The 21,151-nt window shown below is 40.8% G+C and overlaps 1 protein-coding gene across 1 annotated transcript in view; it reads left to right on the plus strand.

Annotated features, from left to right (window-relative positions):
• Nucleotides 1-21,151, plus strand: part of Morc1 (MORC family CW-type zinc finger 1) — a 147,331-nt gene that overhangs the window by 98,885 nt on the left and 27,295 nt on the right. The window contains exons 19-21 of the mRNA XM_050149095.1: nucleotides 7,398-7,466; nucleotides 9,339-9,587; nucleotides 12,483-12,569. Coding sequence (XP_050005052.1) covers nucleotides 7,398-7,466; nucleotides 9,339-9,587; nucleotides 12,483-12,569 — 405 coding nt within the window. The remainder of the gene's footprint in view (nucleotides 1-7,397; nucleotides 7,467-9,338; nucleotides 9,588-12,482; nucleotides 12,570-21,151) is intronic.

Here is a 21,151-nt window from a genome sequence, read left to right on the forward strand (position 1 = left end):
AAAAAAACTAAAAAAAAACATAAAAATAAAAAAAAAAAAAAAAAAAAAGAAAAAAACAAAATAGACCAAAAAAAAAACATAAAAACAAGAGGATAAAAAAAATAAAAAAAAAAAAAACAAAAAGAAAAACACAAAAAGAAGAAAAAGAAAACTAAAAAAATAAAAAAAAAAAAAAAACAACAAAAAAAAACAAAAAAAAAAACAAACAAAAAAACAAAAGAAAAAGGAAATATATCACAAAAAAAAAAAAAAAAAAAGAAAAAACTTAAGAAACAAAAAAAAAACAAAAAAAAAGAAAAAAAAAAAAAATTAAAAAAAAAAAACAAGAGAGAAAAAAAAACAAAAAAAAAGAAAAAAGAAAAAAAAAATAACATAAAAAAACAAAAACAAAGAAAAACCAAAATAAAAGAATAAAAAAAAACAAAAAAAAAACAAAGGAAATAAAAAATAAAGCAAAATAACAAAAAAAAAAAGAAAAAGAACATACCAAAAATGAAAAAAAAAAAAAATAAAAAAACAAAAAAAAAAAAACAAAAAAAAGGAAAAAATAAAAAAAAAAAGAAAAAAAAAAACAAAAAAAATAAAAAAAAGAAAAAAAAAAATAAAAAAAAAAACATAAGAAAATAAAAATCCTATCCACCTCAGTAAGGATGAGAGAAGAGGTTCGGGTGTGTGGCCAGAAATAATTTAATGGGAGACAATACTGATTTAGATTCTAATGCTTACGTATGTACCTGTTTGATCTCTGCCCTACAAACCTTCCTTAAGCACCTGAACCATATGTATCACGAGTTCTCAATATGCAGGCTAATCAAGGACTGTCAGAAGCTCCCTGGCATCCTGGTTGTACTTGCGAGCCTGTTCCCTGGCTGAGCTAGGTAAGATGCAGGTATTTGGCCTCCTTCCAAAGCAGGCTCCTTCTTTGCTCCTCTGTAAGGGAAGGCCAGGCCTCAAAGCCTACAACTCTGTGCAGAGTGACCCTGTGTCATTCCTGGGGAGCTGGGATCCTGGTTTTCATCTTGTTTGGCTTTAATCTATCTTCTAATGCAGAGCCTGATTTTACATCTTGAATTCAGTTCAAGGATCTGAATTTTATTACTGTTTCGACTTTGAACTTGTTTTTACGTGTAGTACCACTGGCTTGTTAATCCTTGTTGAAACTTTGACACCTGTGTTTTCTTGATCTATAGTCTATCCTAAGGCTCTGTAGGCTCAGGACAACTCAGACTAGATCTGTCTCTGGTTCTGTATCTGGGACTTTGCCAGCCGGGGCATTGAACCCTTTAGCCCATCTTCCCTGACCAATCCCAACCTCTACACAGGATGTGGACAGGAGCTGCTTCCACCTCAGGGCCTAGCAGTGCAGGGATGGAGTGACCTCACGTACATAGGAGTAACTGGGAAATTCAGAGCTAATAGGGATTTTTATTTGAGGAATCTGTCGGTTCTAGGCAGATTTGGAAGACAAGGTGATCACTTGGGATTTTAGAGTGACTTTTCCCAGCTACTAAAAATTTTTTTTACATACATTATTATTTTCTCCCTCCTCCAACTCCTTCCATCTTCCTACCCACCCAACTTCCTGTTCTTTCTCTATCTCTAAAAAGAAAAAAAGAAAAGCAAACATCAAAACAAACAAAAACTACAAGACAAAAGCAACAGCAACAAAAACTGTACAAAAACAAACAGAACCAAGCAAATATGGTGTCTGTTTTGTGTTTGCTAACTACAGGCACAGGGCCTGTCCTGGAGTGCATAGGTAATATACCTAGTGACACTCCAGTGGAGAAAATTAACTCCTAATGACACAGTGCTATACCCGTGGATCAGTGCCTTGTTCATCCCTCATCAGAGAAGCAGTAGATGACAATTAACACAGAGCGACCCACAACTAGAAAATGGACAGAGAGATTTTAGAGCACTCAGCCCTAAATGGGATGTCTTCATCAAACCCATCCACTCAAGGCTCAGTGATTTGGAAGAGGAGGCAGGAGGCAGAAAGACTGGAAGAGCCAGAGGTGGCAGATGACTCCAAAGAAACAATGTCATCCAGACACACTAGGGCTGATCTCCACATGAGCTCACAGAGGCTGTGACAGCACACAAGCGGGACCTGATTATCAGCTTTTCAAGTAGGAAAAGGAAGCAGCAAGCAGTGGTGAGAATTTTGGTCTGTTTGGAATGCAAGCAAAGCTCTCTGAGGGAAGCTAAGACCTTAAAAGGAGAGGAGACAGAAATTAGGAATATATATGAGAAAAATATCCAATTATTTTTTTTGCTGCAAAGATGTCCTTTCAAGTTCAAACACACTCTCCAGAGATCCCACAGCTTCGAGAGAGAAGTTTCTTCAGATGCTCACTAATGATCAGTCGCAAATGGGATTCCACGGTATGCTGTTTTCTTCCAGATCTCAAGTTTAGTACATTTAGTCAGAAGTCGCTACAGAAACACAAACGTGTTATTCTCTACAATGACACACACCATCAACACATACATACACACGCACACATACACACACATGCACAATACACATGCACACAACACACAGATGTACACACATACACACATGCACATGCACAATATACATGCACACACATGCACACACACACAGGAGGGAGTGTACACCAGGTCCACAAAACAAAAGTCTCTCCCATCGGAGTCTTGGAAACTCCATTTCAGGCTGTGTCCATCACAAATGTTCACCCCCTTCTCTCTGCCTCGGGAGGGTTCCTCTGTTTTCTGCTTCCACAGATAACCCAGCTGAGCCAGGTCTTCCTGATTCCATTGTGGGTTACAAGACTCTGAACTAGTAAGAGAAATGCAATACTTGCTGGTAGAGGCTATGACTAACATGTAAAAATAAATACCCCTATTTGTAAGATTTCTATCACTGTTCTTTTTTTGAAGTCTGAAAAGATGAAGAGCGTCAAAAGATGCTGTCATAAGGAGACAGCTATTCATTAGGTAAAAGAGGCAGAATTGGAAGTGGATTAGCTGTGCCGACAGAGCTCAGTTTTATAAAAGTGCAATTAAAGACAGGAAAATATGTTCTTCAAATTAAAAATGAATATATATGATTTTTAAAGATATTTAAAAATAATAGGGCAACCTGCACGCTGATGCTGCAAGCCGATTGCCCATTAGTGGGAAATGCTGTGTCTAATTAGAACCGAAGGACAAACTTCACTTAGTGTGATTAGCATGTGCAGATTCTGTAGTGCACCAATTATATGTCTGTATCTTTTCTATAGAGGATGCTTCAGAAAGGAAGCTGATGGACTCTATCTACTCTATCTTAATTCTTTAGCAAATTTCCTCCTCTTTTATTGTTTGGCTTTTCTTTGTCTTTTTAATTCTGTTGTATTTAGGTTTTACAAGAAAAATTCTGGATGGGGGTCAGGTAGGTTGAGGAGAAGTGGTGAGTACAATGTAAAGAAATCCAGTAAATGTATATAAAATGGATAAAGGTAGGCACATACCTACATAATCACACAGAGGTTCTGTAGGTATATATGTGGTAAATTTGTGGCTGGGAGAGATTTGACAATATTTTTTAACTATTAAAAAAGAAAGCCAATGAAATTGAAGATCCTTAGCACACAGAGGGATGTGAAGTCGGGTTGATGAACAGAACACACAGGAGACAAAGGGAGAATGTGAGGACAAGGGGGAGGCTTTCAGTCGGAGGAGAGGAGCTGTGTGTTTCCCAAGCGTGAGGAGAGCCTTTAAGGGCTTCACATACACTAATAACCTTAATTTTGTCTTCTCTGAAGAGGAATTGGGTCCATATGATGTCAGAGAAGGGCACTGTGTTCAGATGCTCTGAAGAACAGACTCGTGTGGTTGGGAACAAGGGTCAATTAGTGACAAATGATAGAATTGACCTATGATGAGAATCACGTATCCGCTTGGGGGTATGGAATCAACAGTCTCGGGGCGTCTGAAATTTCTGAACTGTTGAAATATTCTGCTCCCCTGTTTTCATCTGAGAGACTAAACCCTCATTTGGAAAGGGAAATTAAGAAATTCAGAGTTCATAGTGATCCTAAGGAGAATCATGCGTGACCTGAGGACTCAGGGCTGAGGACCATCAGGAGGGGTGGGGCAGAGCACAGCCCAGGGGATAGACTTCTCTTATTAGAATTAGAGAGTCAAGAGATGGGGAGATGAAGGGGAAAAAGTTTTAATTGACAGCCACAGCGCCAGAGATACTCCTGACACAATTAGAGCTATCAAGTCTAAGGAAGAGTAAAGAATTTCACAGCTGGACTTTTTTTTTCTTTTTCTTTTTGGCATGAAATTCCTAGTGCAAACAGCTGAAATGAAGCCATCCCTGGAATTAGAAAGTAAAAATATGGTTAGGATTCACGAAGGCTGTGAGTAGAACTCAGGAGGGAAGAATACAGCTCCAAATTCCCTAACCCGTATCATGCACCTTTAGGCAGGAAACAGTAGCCAGCTGTGTTCAGGCTTGCTCTGTACAGAAATGAGCAAGGAAGGCATTCACTTTAGCCGCTCCTCCTCCCTTGTGCCCCCAACTACTTACTTAACTTCATTCTATTCCTTGAAGCCAGTATAGCATCTTCTTTCGGCTTCATGATGACTTCAAAATGTTCTGTTTGGCCATAATTATTAATGCTTTTTTTAAAATTCAAAATGCAACTGGAAATTCTGCTGTGCTTCTCTGTGTCTCTTCTCCTTTTGTAGAAATAACTCGGAAGCCAAAACAAAAGAGCAGAATTTACAGGACTCATAAAATGTCCATTCGCCCACAATTCTTATTTAGCAAGTTGGTTGGTAATTCAGGTCCAATCCCATTACAATAAAACTGTATAGCAGAGAACAGTTATGTTTAAGTTATTATTAAAAATGTTGTAAACTCAAATAATGTAATTGAGTCATATATTATAGCCAGGCTACACTTGGTCCGTTTTGCCATGTCAGGAATCAGACCCATTATAAAGGGTTTCTAACACTTGCTGGAAATGAATGTCCATGGCAAGGTAGAAAGCACTTGCAAGGTGTGATAGTATCCAGCATGGATGACAGAATCTGTCAAGCTGTGAATTCAGAGTAGACCCCTGACAGCGTTTCAACCATGCAAAGATAGGCAGTACACTGTAGCTCCATCAGTTTAACCTACAATGGGCAACCCTTTCCTGAGCATCTGTAATGCCCTAAGCATCACACTCTGTGCCCTATATAACAGAAACAAATATGAAAGTCCAGTCTACTGCAATGCATCATTGACGGGTAAGACAGTATAATACAACCACATAGATAGGTAGCATCATGGTGGACTTTGGGTGCAAACATAGCTGTCAATACACATCTTTTCTACCCTTTTCTGGAAGTCCTGGAAGAACAAGGCACACAGAGGACAAAGATGTAAACTCCATGAAGCTAGGAGATTCTTTCAGGTATTTCTTGGGGTAGCTTGGAAGAGTCAAGATGAAACAGGAGCTTCAATGGAAGAAAGAAAAAGCAGTTGCCTAGACCCCAGCAAGAGTGGGTCAGAAGGATCAGCAGATATGCGCCTGCAGAGAAGGGCGAATGTGGAGAAGGAAAAGCAATGATTCCAGTGGTGGGAGGATGCCTGCAACCCTGCTGGACACACGCCAGTTCGTGGGAATAGGATACGTGGGATGCTTGTGAAAGAACTTAAGAAGTTAGGAGTGACAGAGCAGTGGTTTTTGTGGGTATGAAAAAAGAGGCTCTGCTTGTGAAGAACTTGCTGGAATCTCACCTTCTACTCTACTTTTCCTTTGGAGACACTCTGACCAAGAGCTGTCTTGGAAAACCTAACTCATAACTATGGCTTTTTTTTCCTCCTAATGGTAATTTTATTTCCTTTTTGATTGTTTTCTACATCCTCCCAACTTTCTTTTTCTTATTTTGTTTTATTGTTTAATTGTTTTTTATAGAGCTATATATATTTTCTTTACTTCCCTTCCTTCCCATCCCCTCCCCTTCTCCCCTCTTCCATTATCCCCATGCTCCCAATTTACTCAAGAAATCTTGTCTTTTTCTACTTCCCATGTAGATTAGAGAATGAACCAGTGTAGCTATTTTTACTTTGTAGCTTTAAAACAAGAACACATTAAAAAGCACAAATCTCTTTATCCACAGTGCTGTGTGAGCCAAAAAATAGCAAATGGTTCTTCCCTAGAGACGGGGATTTAGCAATTGGAATGGGTGCTTTTAGCACTGAGACTTGAAGGATGAGTAAGGTTTAGCAGAAAGACAATATTGAACAGGACCATCCAGGTCAAAGACATGGCTTGTTTAGTGGTGCAGCAATAAAAAAGGGGGCCGTGTAAACAGGTAGGAACATTGAGTCACAGAGGCAAGAGACAGATGGGAAGTGGTCAAGATTAGGGTAGACATTAGGAAACATCATAAACCATGTGAGTGTGGTGAGTTTGCACTTACTCAATCTAAATTGAAAGTCCCTATGCCAGGCCAGGTACCAGAGGCTCAGCAATGGTACCGCCTTCTAGGCTAGTGCTTCTCCGTCATGTATGCATATCAGAACCACTTAAAGAAGACTAAAATGATGCTGCCAGTCCCCACCCTCGATAGTTAAGGCAGAATTCCATGCGTAAGGATGGGGAAATTCACATAGCTTGTTCCCTGGTGTGGAGTAGAGGAGGTTTGTGAGCCAGCAATGTTTAGAACCTCTAACCTGTGCGTCTGTACTAATGATCCACCAATTAAGAGAGATCCCAGGAGGAAGTGCTGTGAACAGAACAGAATCAGATTTGGAAGGGTTACCTTGAAGGTACTTGCCAAGAGCTATCTGAATGCCAGGACAATGAGTTCCAGGTCAGGCAGTCAGACCTACATAGTGGGACCCAGTCTCAGAATAAAAAAGCAGCAACAAAAACAGTAGCTAAACACAACTGCAAAAGTGGTAGTGTCAAAGCTACTCCTGTCTCCATGGCCTGTCTGGGGATACGGGAAGCTGCTGGGTGCTGGGCATAAGATGACATCTCAGGGGTAAGAGACATGGTAAAAGGCACTTCACTCTCACCAGTTCACCGAACCTCAGCCCGGTGCTGCCAGGCCAGGATGCCCCTGAGCTCTGCAGACAGAAAGCTGAGTCTTCATAGAGGAGAGGCAGGAGACTATAGGATGCAGAGGCTGGACGCAGACAGGGTTTGGTCTTAAAGTTGCTCATAAGACATTAGTTTGCAGGGCTTACTAAAGCACTGGATGCTTTTCCACCACCCAGATACCATCGTAAGAACAACTGTGCGGCAGAACTGAAGGTTTATGGGTAAGGAGTGTGATCTAGATACTTCTTTAGGAAAGGAAGAATACTGAATTTCTGTAATATGCCAACTGAAGGATTTTTTTAAGTCATTAAATTTGCTTTAATTATTTTCTTCCCACAGAAGCCTCAGCTTATCGCAATGAATAGAATCTCTGAGTTCAAGTCCTCCTGCCTTTCTACAGTACCCAAGGTGAGTAATTAAAATAGGAGTCAGGATCCAGAGAGATGGCTCAATGGTTAAGAGCACTGGCTCTCTTACAAATCCAGCTTCAAGTACCCACATAGTGGATCACAGCCATCTGTGTCTTCAGTGTCACGGGATCTGCATCAGGTTTTTTATATGGATGTTGGAGATCCAAACCCAGGCGTTCTCAATTGTCTTCTGCCCTGCCCTTAACTGCTCATAGGTCTTAGTAGATATAGATGTGTATATCTTATATCCTGATATGTCTTCATAGTTGCTTTAAATATTGAAGCATTTGCTTCCAGTGTGTCCCTTTAGTTTGTGTTGTCATTACTTGCATTTTCTGTGCTTCACATAGGAGCCAAAACTTTTGAACCCAGTAATAAGTTGGAGTGCACATGAGCTCATAGCCCCGCCCCTTCTTTCATAGGAATGTACCTAACTCACTACATAGCTGAACTGCAGAATCAGGCACAGGAGTGGTATGTTCTGTTTGTATTAAATTTGGTTCTCCTGAGGGACAGCCCATCAGTCACCTGCAGGAAACAGGAATGCTAGAACACCACCCATCTTCTGCCTACCCCAAGACCTCCTAGTTCTTTTTGGATTCTAGTAAACAGGCTAGACCCTAGATAGAAGGTGCACACACTCTGTCTAATACTCCTACCATGCATGTCTTTCACAGGTTAAAAAAGTAGTCAGCAGAAGCAGGGTGCAGAATGGGAGATGTGGGATTGGTCTGGGAATGGGAGCTTACCTCATCTTTCATGCACCAGGGAACAAACACAAGTGTATCAGGTCCCTGCCTTCAGCCCACCTCTGCGGCTTTTCCTGAGTCTGCTTTTGAGTAAACTATTGCTGACATAGACACTCGTGAAAGCAGCTATCCAAAACCTTTGATCTTTGGACGAGGTATGACTGATAACCCTGAGCCTCACCAGCTGTCGAAGAGCAGAGAACGAGCTTCTATGATGTCCTCAGTCCCCAACTGACATCTCTATTATCCTCTGCCCCACAAGGCTCAGAGCACATCACAGAGGAGGTGGTAGAAAGATTGTAAGTGTGAGAGATGAGAGAGATCCTGTGTGGATCTGTGTCTTCTGGACATGGCAGGGGCATCATACGCATGAACTCAAGGAGTTGTGGTTACGTCCGTGTCCTGCCCAAGATCAAGTCAGTCAGCATTCTACCGTGGCTGAGGGAGGGCACACACTCCCTAGCCCCACCCTGAGGCACTAGTAGCAGCAGATGAGTGGTAGTGGAAGGAGAGCCATTTTCCTTCAGAGGTGTGGATGTATTCCTGTGGAAAGTACCACACTCATGTGCACATAGGCAGCGTTAGTTGAACTCAAGGATTTAAGGAAATTAGAAAGGGAACATGTCTTAGTTACTTTCCTATGGATGTGACAGAACACCATGACCAAGGCATCTTGGAAAAGAAACCATTGAACTTAGGAGTTCACAGTTCCCAAGGATAGTTACAGTCCATGACTTTCATCACGGGGGGCATTGCAATAGTCAGGGAGGCTTGGCTGTAATTGTAGCTAGGAACTTACATCTGATTCACACAAAGGAGTGGAGGAGAAAGAGGGGGGAGGAGGGATCAAGAATGAGAGTGTGAAAAACCATACTAACTGGAAATGCTGTGGGCTTTTGAAATCTTAAGTACATGAGCCTATGTGGACCATACTCATTCAAACCACTACAGCATGTATTGGGGAAATCTGGGAGAAACTGGAGGTCAGAAATAGGGGGTGAATATAATCAAATTACATGCATGCTATAAAAATACAGTTCAGTGTTATAGAGAAAATGGTAACTCATCATAAATAATTCAACTCCATTTCATAAAACTATATCTTTTTGTTTTCAATTAAGGAAAAATCCAAACTTGGGAGAGTTGGGTCTCCGGTGGTAGACCTAATACAAGGCTCTCCTCCGTCATCTGTCCAGTGTTTGTCCAGCCAAAGAGGTCAAAAAAGAAGCCTGGAGGATCCAGACTCTGACGTGGTGTTTGTCTGCAAGACTAGGATTCTGAAGAGGACCATGAAGGAGAAAGTGCAACCCCAGCAGCAGAGTTCTGCGCCAGCTCAGCTGGGAACCATCAAGGTCGTGGAGCCATCCCAGGCAGGTTTTTCTGCTTTTTCTTTTTTTGCCCTCTTTATTCACAAAATGCTTAATAATTTCCTTCTTCTGGAAATAGCATCTGGTAAAGGTTTGGCTCTATTTTCACATTTTTAGCTCACTCTAATTATGGGATGTACATTGCAACCGGTGTTTGCTGGATAGAGTCCCAGTTTCTATTTTTCCCCCTGAATTCTCTATTTTGGAAGAAAAGTTAGATTGCTAATATCAGCACAATGTGGAGAATTCAGCCAAGTGATGCTATCCCAAAGAATGCCTGGCTGGGAAAAGATCATACATTTGTGATGTTAAAGCCATGTATTTTAGATCTTAAATATAGAGTTTAACTTATATGTACATGTATGTAAAGCTAACATGAAATGAATGTATTTACCTACTGTTTGTATGTATACAAACCCTTCTATAGTTTTATATAGTATTTAAGCCTGTGTTTGTGCCAATCTATTCTGTATAATCTTTTTTGTGGACGTTTCAGCATATGTACACATGGGACTCCTCCCTCATCAAGCTTACTATAAAACCGTTTAATGCTTTGACAGACACATGTGAACTGCCAACTGTGGCTGTTGCTTACGTCTTATCTCCCTATTGTTCAGAGAGAGTTTTCCTATGTTTCCCAGGCTTCTCTCCCTCTTCGGCCTCCGAATAGCTGGAAGTAGATTTAGATGCTACTTTACCTCGCTTGTGGTTTGTAACATTTTTAAAATTTTATTTTTTACTTCTATTCATGTGCATGTGTATTTGTGTAGATGTGTACCTTATGGGGGTGGGGACCCACGGGGTCTAAAAGACGACGTCAGATGCTCTGGAACTGGTGCTATGGGCCATTGTGAGCCATTGGATATGTGTGCTGGGAACCAAGCTCTGCTCCTGGACATGAGCAGTGAGGATTCCTAACTGCTCAGCCTCCTCTTCAAATTCTGTATTGGCAGCTGTTTGTGACCCAAGAGCACCAGTGCTTACAATAAGGAGTTGAATTAAGAATTAGAAGATGTCTTTCCAGGGGGAAAATGTCCCTGTTTTTAGGATAACAGTCAATTAAATTGGTAATGGCAGAGGCTGAGCATTTGGCCCACAGATGAATGCAAAGAATTTTAAGGGGACGAGCAATAGTGATGCAGAGTTGCAGAAAGGAGCAGGAGGATGGCCTTTATAGGGATCGTAACCACGTGAAGTCCTGGAAGGCTTGAGGAAGGGGTTGCATTATCCTAAAAGCAACAAGGACCTAGTAGAGTTTTTTTCACATAGGAAAGTTGTGTGTCCAGATTGTCTTTCAGAAAGGCTTAGTCTGGCCTAGAATAGAAGAACAGTTAGAAAGTTGGTTAGAGAAGTCTCAGATTATGTTATCTCTTTGGCCACATGAAAATGGTACAAGAGATAAGAAGCCCATGGAGCTGTAGACAGATGCAGGGTTCATCTCCCAAGTGGGAGACTCACTGCTTTGTTTTGCTTATCATGTGTCCCATGTCCCACAGCGTCTGGTTAATACCACTGCTCAGTCTGACCTCTGGGAAGATGTGGGATCCTTCTGCCAAATCAAAGCCATGCACTTTGTTTCTCTGCATTGGCTGCTGGAGACACATGCCGCCATGGGGGAGGGGTGCAGAGTACTGAGGCTGGTTTTGCTCTTTCTCTTTATTTAAGTAGAGCAGTGTTCTATCCAGTGGTTGCCTACATTGTGTACTGATATCAATACCAGGACAGAATGGGCAGAAGTCCCTGTCTGGGACTGGTAACTGGTGCATGGATTCTGTTCCATGTTTATGATTAATAGAGTCCGTGTGAGCCAAGAAGTTTAGAGGCTGCTCCAGAGGAGAAATCATTAGAGTGTGGTTCAGAATGATGGTGGTGGAGGTAGTTCCATCTTGATGATATGAGCAGAGAGATATGGCAATTGTCTGTGTGAAGGTATCAATCCCCTGGAACTGGAGTTTCCTTGCCAGGAAAAGGAGGCACACGTGTGAGCCTAGGTTTAGGGTTGAGGTCTGAAAAGGACTCATGAGCTTGTGAAGTGCCGACACATTTGAGTGTGCGTGGGAGTGAGTTGGGGGTGAAAAGTACATGAGAAGAAGACAGACAGTTAAGGCTGGGACAGTGCTTGTACAGACTGAAGGACTTGCTACTACTGTAAGAAGAGAAACTAGGAATGGTTTTCATCATTAAAGTCAAGTGGGGAATAAAGAGATTCAAAAAGAGCCGGGCAAGAAAGCTAAATTCTATAGGTCTGAAAAATGCTCTTTGACTTAACCAAACTTGGAGGCAGTAGGAATGATATGGGGAAGACTCGCTGCTCCTGCTGCTGCTGCTGCTGCTGCTGCTGCTGCTGCTGCTGCTGCTGCTGCTGCTGCTGCTGCTGGAGGATGAAGGGGGCAAAAATCTGATTGGGACTCATTGACAGATGGAACATCATCAAATAGAGGCAGCATGAAAACTCAACTCTTGAAAACTAAAATATTTTGATCTTGAAAGACAATGTATTTATGGAAACCAAACATGGGGTAGACAAATCAGGAGATCATTAAATTCTTCATAAGTATTTAGAACAAAGGTAATTATCCTTTTCTATAAAATTGCTATGCGTTGTTAGTTGATCTTAACATGTACTTGCTTGAATGATTTATTTCTTTGCATTTCTTATTGCCTTTTTTTTCCCCATAGTCTGTATATTTATATTGTCCTTGGCTTGTGATCCTTCTGCCTCTGCCTTCTAGGTGCTGGGTTATCATACTTGAACAATCATGTATTTTTGATGCAAGGATCAGTTGAGTTTTTCCTGAATTACCCTGCAGTTAAACAGTCTCTATGAAATGCTTCAAGTGGCTTAATCTATACCGTTGGTTGATTCCAATTATTGCGTAATTTTTGTTACTATTTTAGGACTCTTCATGGGAAATGAAAAAGAGGCAGAGATGCAAAGCATCCACTGATGTTCAAGCTGGCAGTAGTGATCCAGCCGTAATCCTGGTAAGACTAGCCTAGCTGACAAATGGCACCTTAAGACACTTTCCTAGTCACAGCATTGAAGGCTCTTTAGATCTGGGTAGCTGAAACATACAGCTCGGTCACATGATGAGGGAGCATGTCCCAGAGCCATTAGCTGTTACCTCTGGCTGCGTGAAGTAGTTAATATATAACTAAACTCTAGCCCGTGACCCCTTTCTTTAGCTACCAGTCTGAGAGAACTTTGTTGTATTTATAAATGTGTAAGAACTATACATATAATTTGAAAAGCATTTCGGAGCCCCGTGTCCCAATCAAAATCATATGTAATTTTAAATATGGTCTCTTGTCAGAAATTTTAATTCTCTCTTGATGTTTTGGTCCTTATTGTTTATTTACTGTTTGTTTGTCTGTCTATTTTGTGGTGCTAGGGACCACTAAGTTACATTAGTCTCTGAAGTATAATTTTGTTTTTTTTTTGTGTGTTTACATCTTGTTTATTTAGTATTCATATATGAATATATTTTCACCTGCTATAACATTATTTCCCCTTCAGTTTATCCACTATCTCCCCACCATTTTCCCACATGAAATCATGTTTTTGTAATTCCCACTGAGTTTAATTTGTGTGACTGTGTGCGCATTGGCTGTAGGACCATACACTAGAGCATGAGTATGCATGCAAAAGCCTTATTACTGGAGAAAAATAATTTCAATTCACATTAGCCATCAATAGCCATTAGGTCTTCAGATAAGGTGGAACTTCTTGAGTCCCTTTTATATCTACAATGTGATTTTGCCAATTTGATCTTTTATAAGTCTTCTGCAGGAAGGCTCACCCATTGGAAATCCATGTGTGTAACTGTCCTCTCCTGTCTGGCAAAAATTTCTCTGATGAAGACTCACTCTGACTCCTGGAATCCCTCTTACCACTCCTCTATAATAGTCCCTATGAATTGTGAAAAGTTATTATTTATATGTCCCGTGTATACCTGAGCATTCACGTCTTCTTATTGACAGAATGAGCACTGTGTATGCAGGAGGACCGTTCATGTGGGTGTGTACCTGTGCATTTGTGTGTTTGTGTGTCTGACCTGTGTGTCAGAACATGATCAAAAATTTAATTATATGAGAACTCTCATTTATATGAGAAAACCCCATAAAAGAGTCTTGTGACCTTTGTTTCTTCAAAACCACAAAATTGCTCATGGATTGTGACTTTGTGATGCCACCAGGAATAGCAAATAGAAGTGAGTTTATGAAGTAGAATTTTGAAATGACTTAAATTAGGTGGCTCTTCAGGAAACACGACCACGCTTCCCACTCACTTCACTGGGTAATGCATCGTTCTTCTGACACTTGGTATCTAACAGCATGTATCTTGGCAACTGTGGGATCTCTTTGCCTTCACTGAGCCAAGTGTGGCAATCCTGTGTTGTTCAGGATTGATTCTGAACAAGAAGAACTGGCCAAGCCATTGACTCTACCTGTAAAGCCTTGTTAAAGACACTGCCCATATGCTATATGGCATCCCTTTATATTCATGAATTGTTTAAATTTTACTTGGTCCAGAGGGGAACATATTTCATCTGACTTTACGTCTCTTCATGAGAACATTATTGAAACAAGGCACACAACAGGAATATAGGAAGCTTTTATTTAGAAAAAAATATGGAAAATTTCAAGTGGAACTCCATCAATACCCATCTGTCCTCTTTCCACCCTGAGCTATAATAACCCTGGCCAGTCTATTTTCTTCTATTTGTGTCTAGTCCCTGCTACTTTGAGGCATCTCATCTAACATATTGCAACTGATATAAGAAGTCATTAGAAAAGAGAAAGAAATCACATTGACAAAGAGTAACTTATATATGGGAGCAGGAAAAAAAAAACAAAATAAATAATCAAAACAAAACAAACCCCTTAACATCAGTGATAAGGATTACCAAAATTTAGTCCATCTAGCAAGTAAACACTAAAGAATTTTCAAAGTTAGAAAAGAGGCAGAAGCTGAAAAGGAAGCTGAAAAAGAACTCTGAGCAGCGTTTTAACCACAGAGCTCTGTGACGCCCCGTTTGACACAGCTGCACCTGTGACTGTTAGGGGTCACCGCTTGTTTTCAGAGACATCAACGTCTTTATCAGCTTGTCATGGAGCTGTTACACTGTTGCCTTTCTAAACCTGGTAAGAGCTTTTAGTACGTGCTTATTCACAAATTAGCTGCGATGTGTTTGTGTGGTCTGCTTGTCAAGTTCTGCTGTTTCATGGGTGTGGGCGTGGTAGGTGTTTAATGTGTGATGCTGTGATCCTAGCAGGGTATTTGTTTCCAAATCATGTAACTAATTAATTTACACAATACATCTGAGCAAGATGAACATTAATTTCTGTTTGGCCATAGGCGGAATAATTGAAGTAGGAAATAATTACCTATGAACACTTATCTGCCCTCACTTTCTTAAAGTAAAAAACAAAAAGATTTTTAACACCTAAGATCCTTCACAGTTATCTTTTGATTACTATGAACATGTGTGAATGTGGTGTGTGTGTGTGAATGTGGTGTGTGTGTGTATGTCTGTGTGAATGTGGTATGTGTGTGTGCCCGTGTGTGTACGCAGACACAAATGTTTATGCCTGTTTTATTTGGATGCTCTGCTTGTTGACTGTAAAGGACGAAAGTAGTCAGTGCTAACAGTGGTATAAGAAGTTGTTGCCTAAGGAAGAAAAATTAGCTACGACACCAGAAACCCACCCTTCACCTACCATGTTACTATTTATTATTTTGGTGAGCTTAGTTGAGTGTGGATTTAGAACCTTATTCCCATGTATAATAGACTCAGATATGTGGAGTGTTCTGCTCACCCAGAGAGTCCTTACCTCATGCTTGGCTATGCTGTACTGTACTGGTTTCGTGTTGTCTGGAGAACAATTTCCTTCTGATTAGCATACTTTTCCTTGGCTGTGTGGATAATGGTACTCACCTGCCTTAAGAAAAGATGCGTGTTCACATTTGGGCACTCCATTTTCTTCCTTTCTGACTTTGTCCACCTCACTGGCTCTTGTATTGACAGTTGTCCAAGTTCAAACAAAACACTGATAACATCATTTGCCCCTCATTTCCCCTTGTGATTTCACCGTTGCTTATTATTTCAGCCATGGAATCATGTTTTCTCCCAAATCTCCTCGCTGCTGCAACTCAGTATCCTAACAGTATCGTCTATTATCCCCAGTTCTGCCTTTTTCCTGTCCCGAAATCTTTTTTCTTTCTTTTAATTGAAAATGGATTTTCCCCAACACAATCTATTCTGATTATAGTTCCTGCCTCCCAACCCCTACCTGTTCCTTCCCTCCCATCTGGGTCCACACCCTTTCTCTCTCTAGTTAGGAAACAAACAAACATCTAAGGAATAATAAGACAAAACACAAAGAAACTAGAATAGGACTAAACAAACCAACAGGAGAAAAAGAAGCAAATAAAAAGCATGGGAACACAGGTAAATGTAGAGACACACACATTTGCACACAAAGGAATCCCTTAAAAACATAAAAGCAGAAGCCATGATGTCTACGCAAAGGATCTGTAAGGTTAGCAAAAGCTCAGCCACAACGTTGTGAGACAAGGAACTTACAAAGGTGATGTGGATCTGTTTGGCATTGCTCATCAACTGCTGGGCGTGGGACTGACTTGAAGAGGGATTTTCATTGTCCTCCTTCTCTTACGCTATCTGTGTGTCACGTGAAACGTGTTCCCAAGGTCTTGGGCTCTTTGACTTGTTTGCAGGGGCTTCGGCTTCAGGCTGTGTAGACTGTCACCACTGCCACAGCACTTTTAGAGTTTTGACATTAATTTTTGCTTGTCCTCTCAGCCATTGGAGGTCATTCATTTTCTGAGACCATGCAATGAACGTGTTCTTTGTTCGACCTTGCACATCATTCAGAACTGTGGAAGTTTCCAACTGGGACTCAGTAAGCTTAAAACACTTTCTAGACACTAAAAGACTGCCTTGAAGATAATGAAATGAAAAATTTTCCACAAAGCATCTTAATCTTCCATATGCACTAGTTAGCCTCCCAGTCAGATTGGTGAGGGACCCTTCATCCAAAGTTCATCAAACTTTTTTCATTATTCTCGACAATTCTGTTTAGCACGGGAATCATCGTCCAACAACTTAGGGGAAACTAGTGTGATCCAAATTTATCATCTTTGTCCCTGTAAAGATGAACTGTTCTCACATTCTGGTGTGAGTGTGGGTGTGGGTGGGTGGGTGGGTGGTAGATCTCAGTGTGAGTGCATCTGAGTGTTTTACCTGAATCAGTTTCCTTATCTGTGTGGCCAGGATAAAATCTGATGGATGTTCTTCCCCTGTGTCACTTCATCTAACCTTGATAGCCCGAGGAGGAGTCTTCATTCCCGCTTCACAGATGAGGACAATAAAAGATCTCTCATAGTCACACTGCGGGAGGTGGCCACACTGAGCCCCAGCTGTCCAACCACAGCTCCTTCTTGAAAGGCTCTTTGTGACATTTTCTTTTATCTATCATCACCAACTGTGGTAACTAATCAGTTGTCACATCAGCCTCTTCCACTTAGAACATCTGAGATATGCCAACCTTCTTCACTGAAACTTGAGGATTCCAGGAAATACTCATGCAGTATATTTGTTGACATGGAAGAATTTTGGGCTAGATGGCTTTCAGAGTTGTAGAGATGAAAATCTATAGGTCAGAGTCTTGACTCGACTTTAAGAGCCAAAACCATCTAAAACTATCTGTAACACACACACACACACACACACACACACACACCCACACACCAAGATGAAATCTTGCCATTGGTATCAACATGCATAGAACTGAAACATTAAATTATATGAAACACACACCAGGTCCCAAATACAGACATTACAAGTCCTCACTCATTTCTGGAAGCTGAAAAAGTTAACAACATAGATATCAGTACAGGGCATAAAGGGCAGAAGGATAGAAAAGGTGTGAACAATGGCTGGTAAGACACATATCCGAAAGGAGAAATGCTCTTAGGGTATGTAGTGCAGAAAGGACCGATAGTCCACAACAACTACTCATGCTATAATTTATAACTGCAAAAGAATTCAGAGGTTATCAACCCAGAATATTTGAGGAGATGGAAGGTGCTAATGGCCATGATGTTCCATTCTACATTATATACATGCATTAAACTTCAGTACTGTACCCATAGGTAAGTACAAGTACATATATGCCAGTTAAAAACTTGTAATGACCAACCCGTGCGGTTGGAGGGATGACTTAGCAGTCAAGAGCACTTGGAGCTCCTGTAGAGGATGAAAATCTAATTCCCAGCTGTGTTCATTGTGAGCCGCCCACAACTCCAGCTCCAGGGGAATCTGATGCCCTCTTCTGGCCTCCATGGGCACACACACATGCAATGTGCTCATACACATAATTAACAATAAATCTTAAAACAAGTTTAATCCAGCACGGATTCCTTGATCAGAATAGTATAAATCTCAGACTTATTTCTCTCCTTGGCCTTCCTACATATGGCCTGAACAGTGAACTTTTTTCCCTCAGTGCTTGTCTCTTTTTGTATTCAACTGGAGTTGTATTAGGGTCATTTTATAGACGCCTGTAAGAGCGTTGCTCTCTGGGCAGCCCCTCTTCTCAGTCAGTTCTACGAAGAAGGGAGTCTTTTTTTGTTTTGTTTTGGTTTTGGTTTTGTTTGTTTGTTTGAGGATTTGTTTTGGAATATGTTTGCAGCCATAGATTTACCCCTAGCATTCCCCATGACCTGGTATTGTCTTACCTTTGGCCTCCAGAAAATCCATTGTTTTGTCATATCCAAGGATGAATGCTTGGTATTCTGACCTTTCTTCTGTCTCAAACATTTCCAAACTTATGTGTAAAGTTCCAATAGGTCCCGTTTCCTTCCAGTTGGGAGAGAAGGAGAAGCTCTTTCATTGCATCTCTTATAAGCATGACAATTTTTACTAGTAGAATCAGTGTCTGTGTAAACACTATTGTATTTCCCCTGTTACTGCTCAGCATCTTACATCCCAGCCAAGGACTTGGCTAAATTTAAGAAAAACTCTTGAACACTGGTCTGTGATAAACTGGCAATTAGACTCCAGACTCCAGCCAGAAAGTTGGGACTTGGGTTCCCTACCCAAGAACTGGGACTGGACCTGGTTTTATCAGTACCCCCATGCCCCACTGCTGCACTCAAAAGTGAGGCAGTCTGAGTAGCTATTGATGCACCATGCATAATAGAAGCAATACAAATAAGAGGAAGCAATGGGAAGAGAATAGCAAGCAGCCTATCCAAGAGTTAAGTGTTCCTTCAAGTCATGTCACAGGATGAAATATATGAAGCAACTGCAGACTCTCCTCCCTAAAGGCTCTTTGCTAAATGCCAGTGGCATAACCAAGTTGTCAACTCCAACAGATGGTTACAAAAGCAAATGATAAATTTGAAGAAAGCTCAATTTGAAAATCTCCAAAATCGAGTAAGAATAATTTTTCTGAAACTCAAGTAAGAGAGACAGAAGTACAAACTTTGAATATGCATATGCATGCTTTAATTCACCTTTCTGGGCTACATATTCTAAATTCATGAAGAAAATTCTAGATTCTAGTAGGAGTCAATGTTTGTTATTTCCTTGTATCTGATTTGATCTGTATTAATCTTCAGCTACTAGTCTAAATGTACGAGGTAAATGTAGTTTACTAAACCATGAGCAAATATCTCTATACCATGGTTACACACGGATAGTTTAGATTTCAATTAATGAGACATTGTACAACCTTGAAAACACTGTCCCTAAGTCAGCATTGTTCATAGCTAATGTGAGTTGTGCTGAGATTCTTTTAGACAGATTGTGTGTATGTGCATGCCTTTGTGTTATCTATGTGCACCATATGTGTGCAGGAGTCAGTTGATGTCAGAAGGGGCATCAGATGCCTTAATACTACAGTCATAGGTGGGTGGTGAGCTATCATGTGAATGTAAATTCCCTTGATGTTGAGTCCTCTCTTCCAGTCCCTTACACGGACCTTTTGATCAGACTTGTTTTTAACTCTCTTGTCCTCTATGGATATATCTCCCTCTGTGGACCAGGACTTGAGGATAGACTGGTATATGGTTTTATCATCTGTGTTCAAAGTGCATGCTTTGCCATCCTTTTTGATGAATACTTGATATTCCGACCTGTTTTCTGTCTCAAGTATTTCCAAACTTAGGAGTTGTGTCAACAGAGTTCTGTCCACATCTTCAAAAGCTTGATGGACAGATCATTCTGGCTGAAATGTTTTGAGTCAATGGAGCCTTTAGATGTTTGGGCAGATGTAACCACCCGTGTATTCAAAATAGAGTTCAACACTGTTTGGGGCCCAAGAAGGATCTGCAGTTAAAGGAACAAGAGGATGGAGGTATCTCTCTGTGTCAGAGCCAAGCCAAGCCTCACAAGGACACCTGATTTGCTCTGTATTTTTAGTCATTTTATTAGGGGCAACTCCCAGCTCCCTGAAGGCACCAGGGCTGTCTGAATGTCTAGGATCAATGACAGAGCTTTCATGTAAAAACCGAAGAGCACTAGGTGAGCCAATAAGTTGTCAGTCTAGACTTTGTTTATGGTGGTTAAAATCCAACCTAGAGAACAACCCAAAACAACTGTAACTAAATTTGGGGCATCAGTGTTATATGATGAGGAGTTTCAAAGGTGACTGACCTCCAAATCCAATAAAGAAAAAAAGGGTAGCAAAGACCCTGCCTAATGAGTCGCCAACTCTGCTGTATTCCACCTGAGTAAATCCAGTTCTGAGTCATTACAAGTTTTCCTAAGAAACCACATTGGTATTGCAGTCATATTCACTGAATGCTATGATGACAAGATTTTACAATATTGAAGTTACCTTCATTTCAAAAGAGGACCATTTCTTTTTGTTAAATTGATTTTATTGAGCTATACATTTTTCTCTGCTCCCCTCCCTTCCCCTTTAGTTATCTCCCATGATCCCATGCTCCCAATTTACTCAGGAGATCTTGTCTTTTTCTACTTCCCATGTAGATTAGATCCATATATGTCTCTCTTAGGGTCCTCATTGTTATCTAGGTTCTCTGGGATTGTGATTTGTAGGCTGGTTTTCTTTGCTTTATGTTTAAAAACCACTTATGAGTGAGTACATGTGATAATTGTCTTTCTGGGTCTGGGTTACCTCACTCAATATGATGTTTTCTAGCTCCATCCATTTGCCTGCAAATTTCAAGATATAGTTATTTTTTTCTGCTGTGTAGTACTCCATTGTGTAAATATACTACATTTTCCTTATCCATTCTTTGGTTGAGGGGCATTTAGGTTGTTTTCAGGTTCTGGCTATGACAAACAATGCTGCTATGAACACAGTTGAATGTTGGGCCTCATGAGGCCCAGGTGTGAGGCATAGTGTAACTTTCTGAGTCTAGCTCGAGTTTGGAGACCTGTCTTTGGCCATGACTTCTGCATGTGAGTGACTCAGCACATCCTAACCTAGACCTTCCTCTGCCCAGCCACTACTAGCATGGCAGAATATTATTGGCCCTTGTTCCTTACTCTGTCACAACCCATCTCAATCTT

The sequence above is a fragment of the Alexandromys fortis genome, unplaced genomic scaffold (genome assembly GCF_014885135.2).
Source record: "Alexandromys fortis isolate MF-2015 unplaced genomic scaffold, M_Fortis_MF-2015_v1.1 scaffold_4, whole genome shotgun sequence".
Taxonomy (NCBI): Eukaryota; Metazoa; Chordata; class Mammalia; order Rodentia; family Cricetidae; genus Alexandromys; species Alexandromys fortis.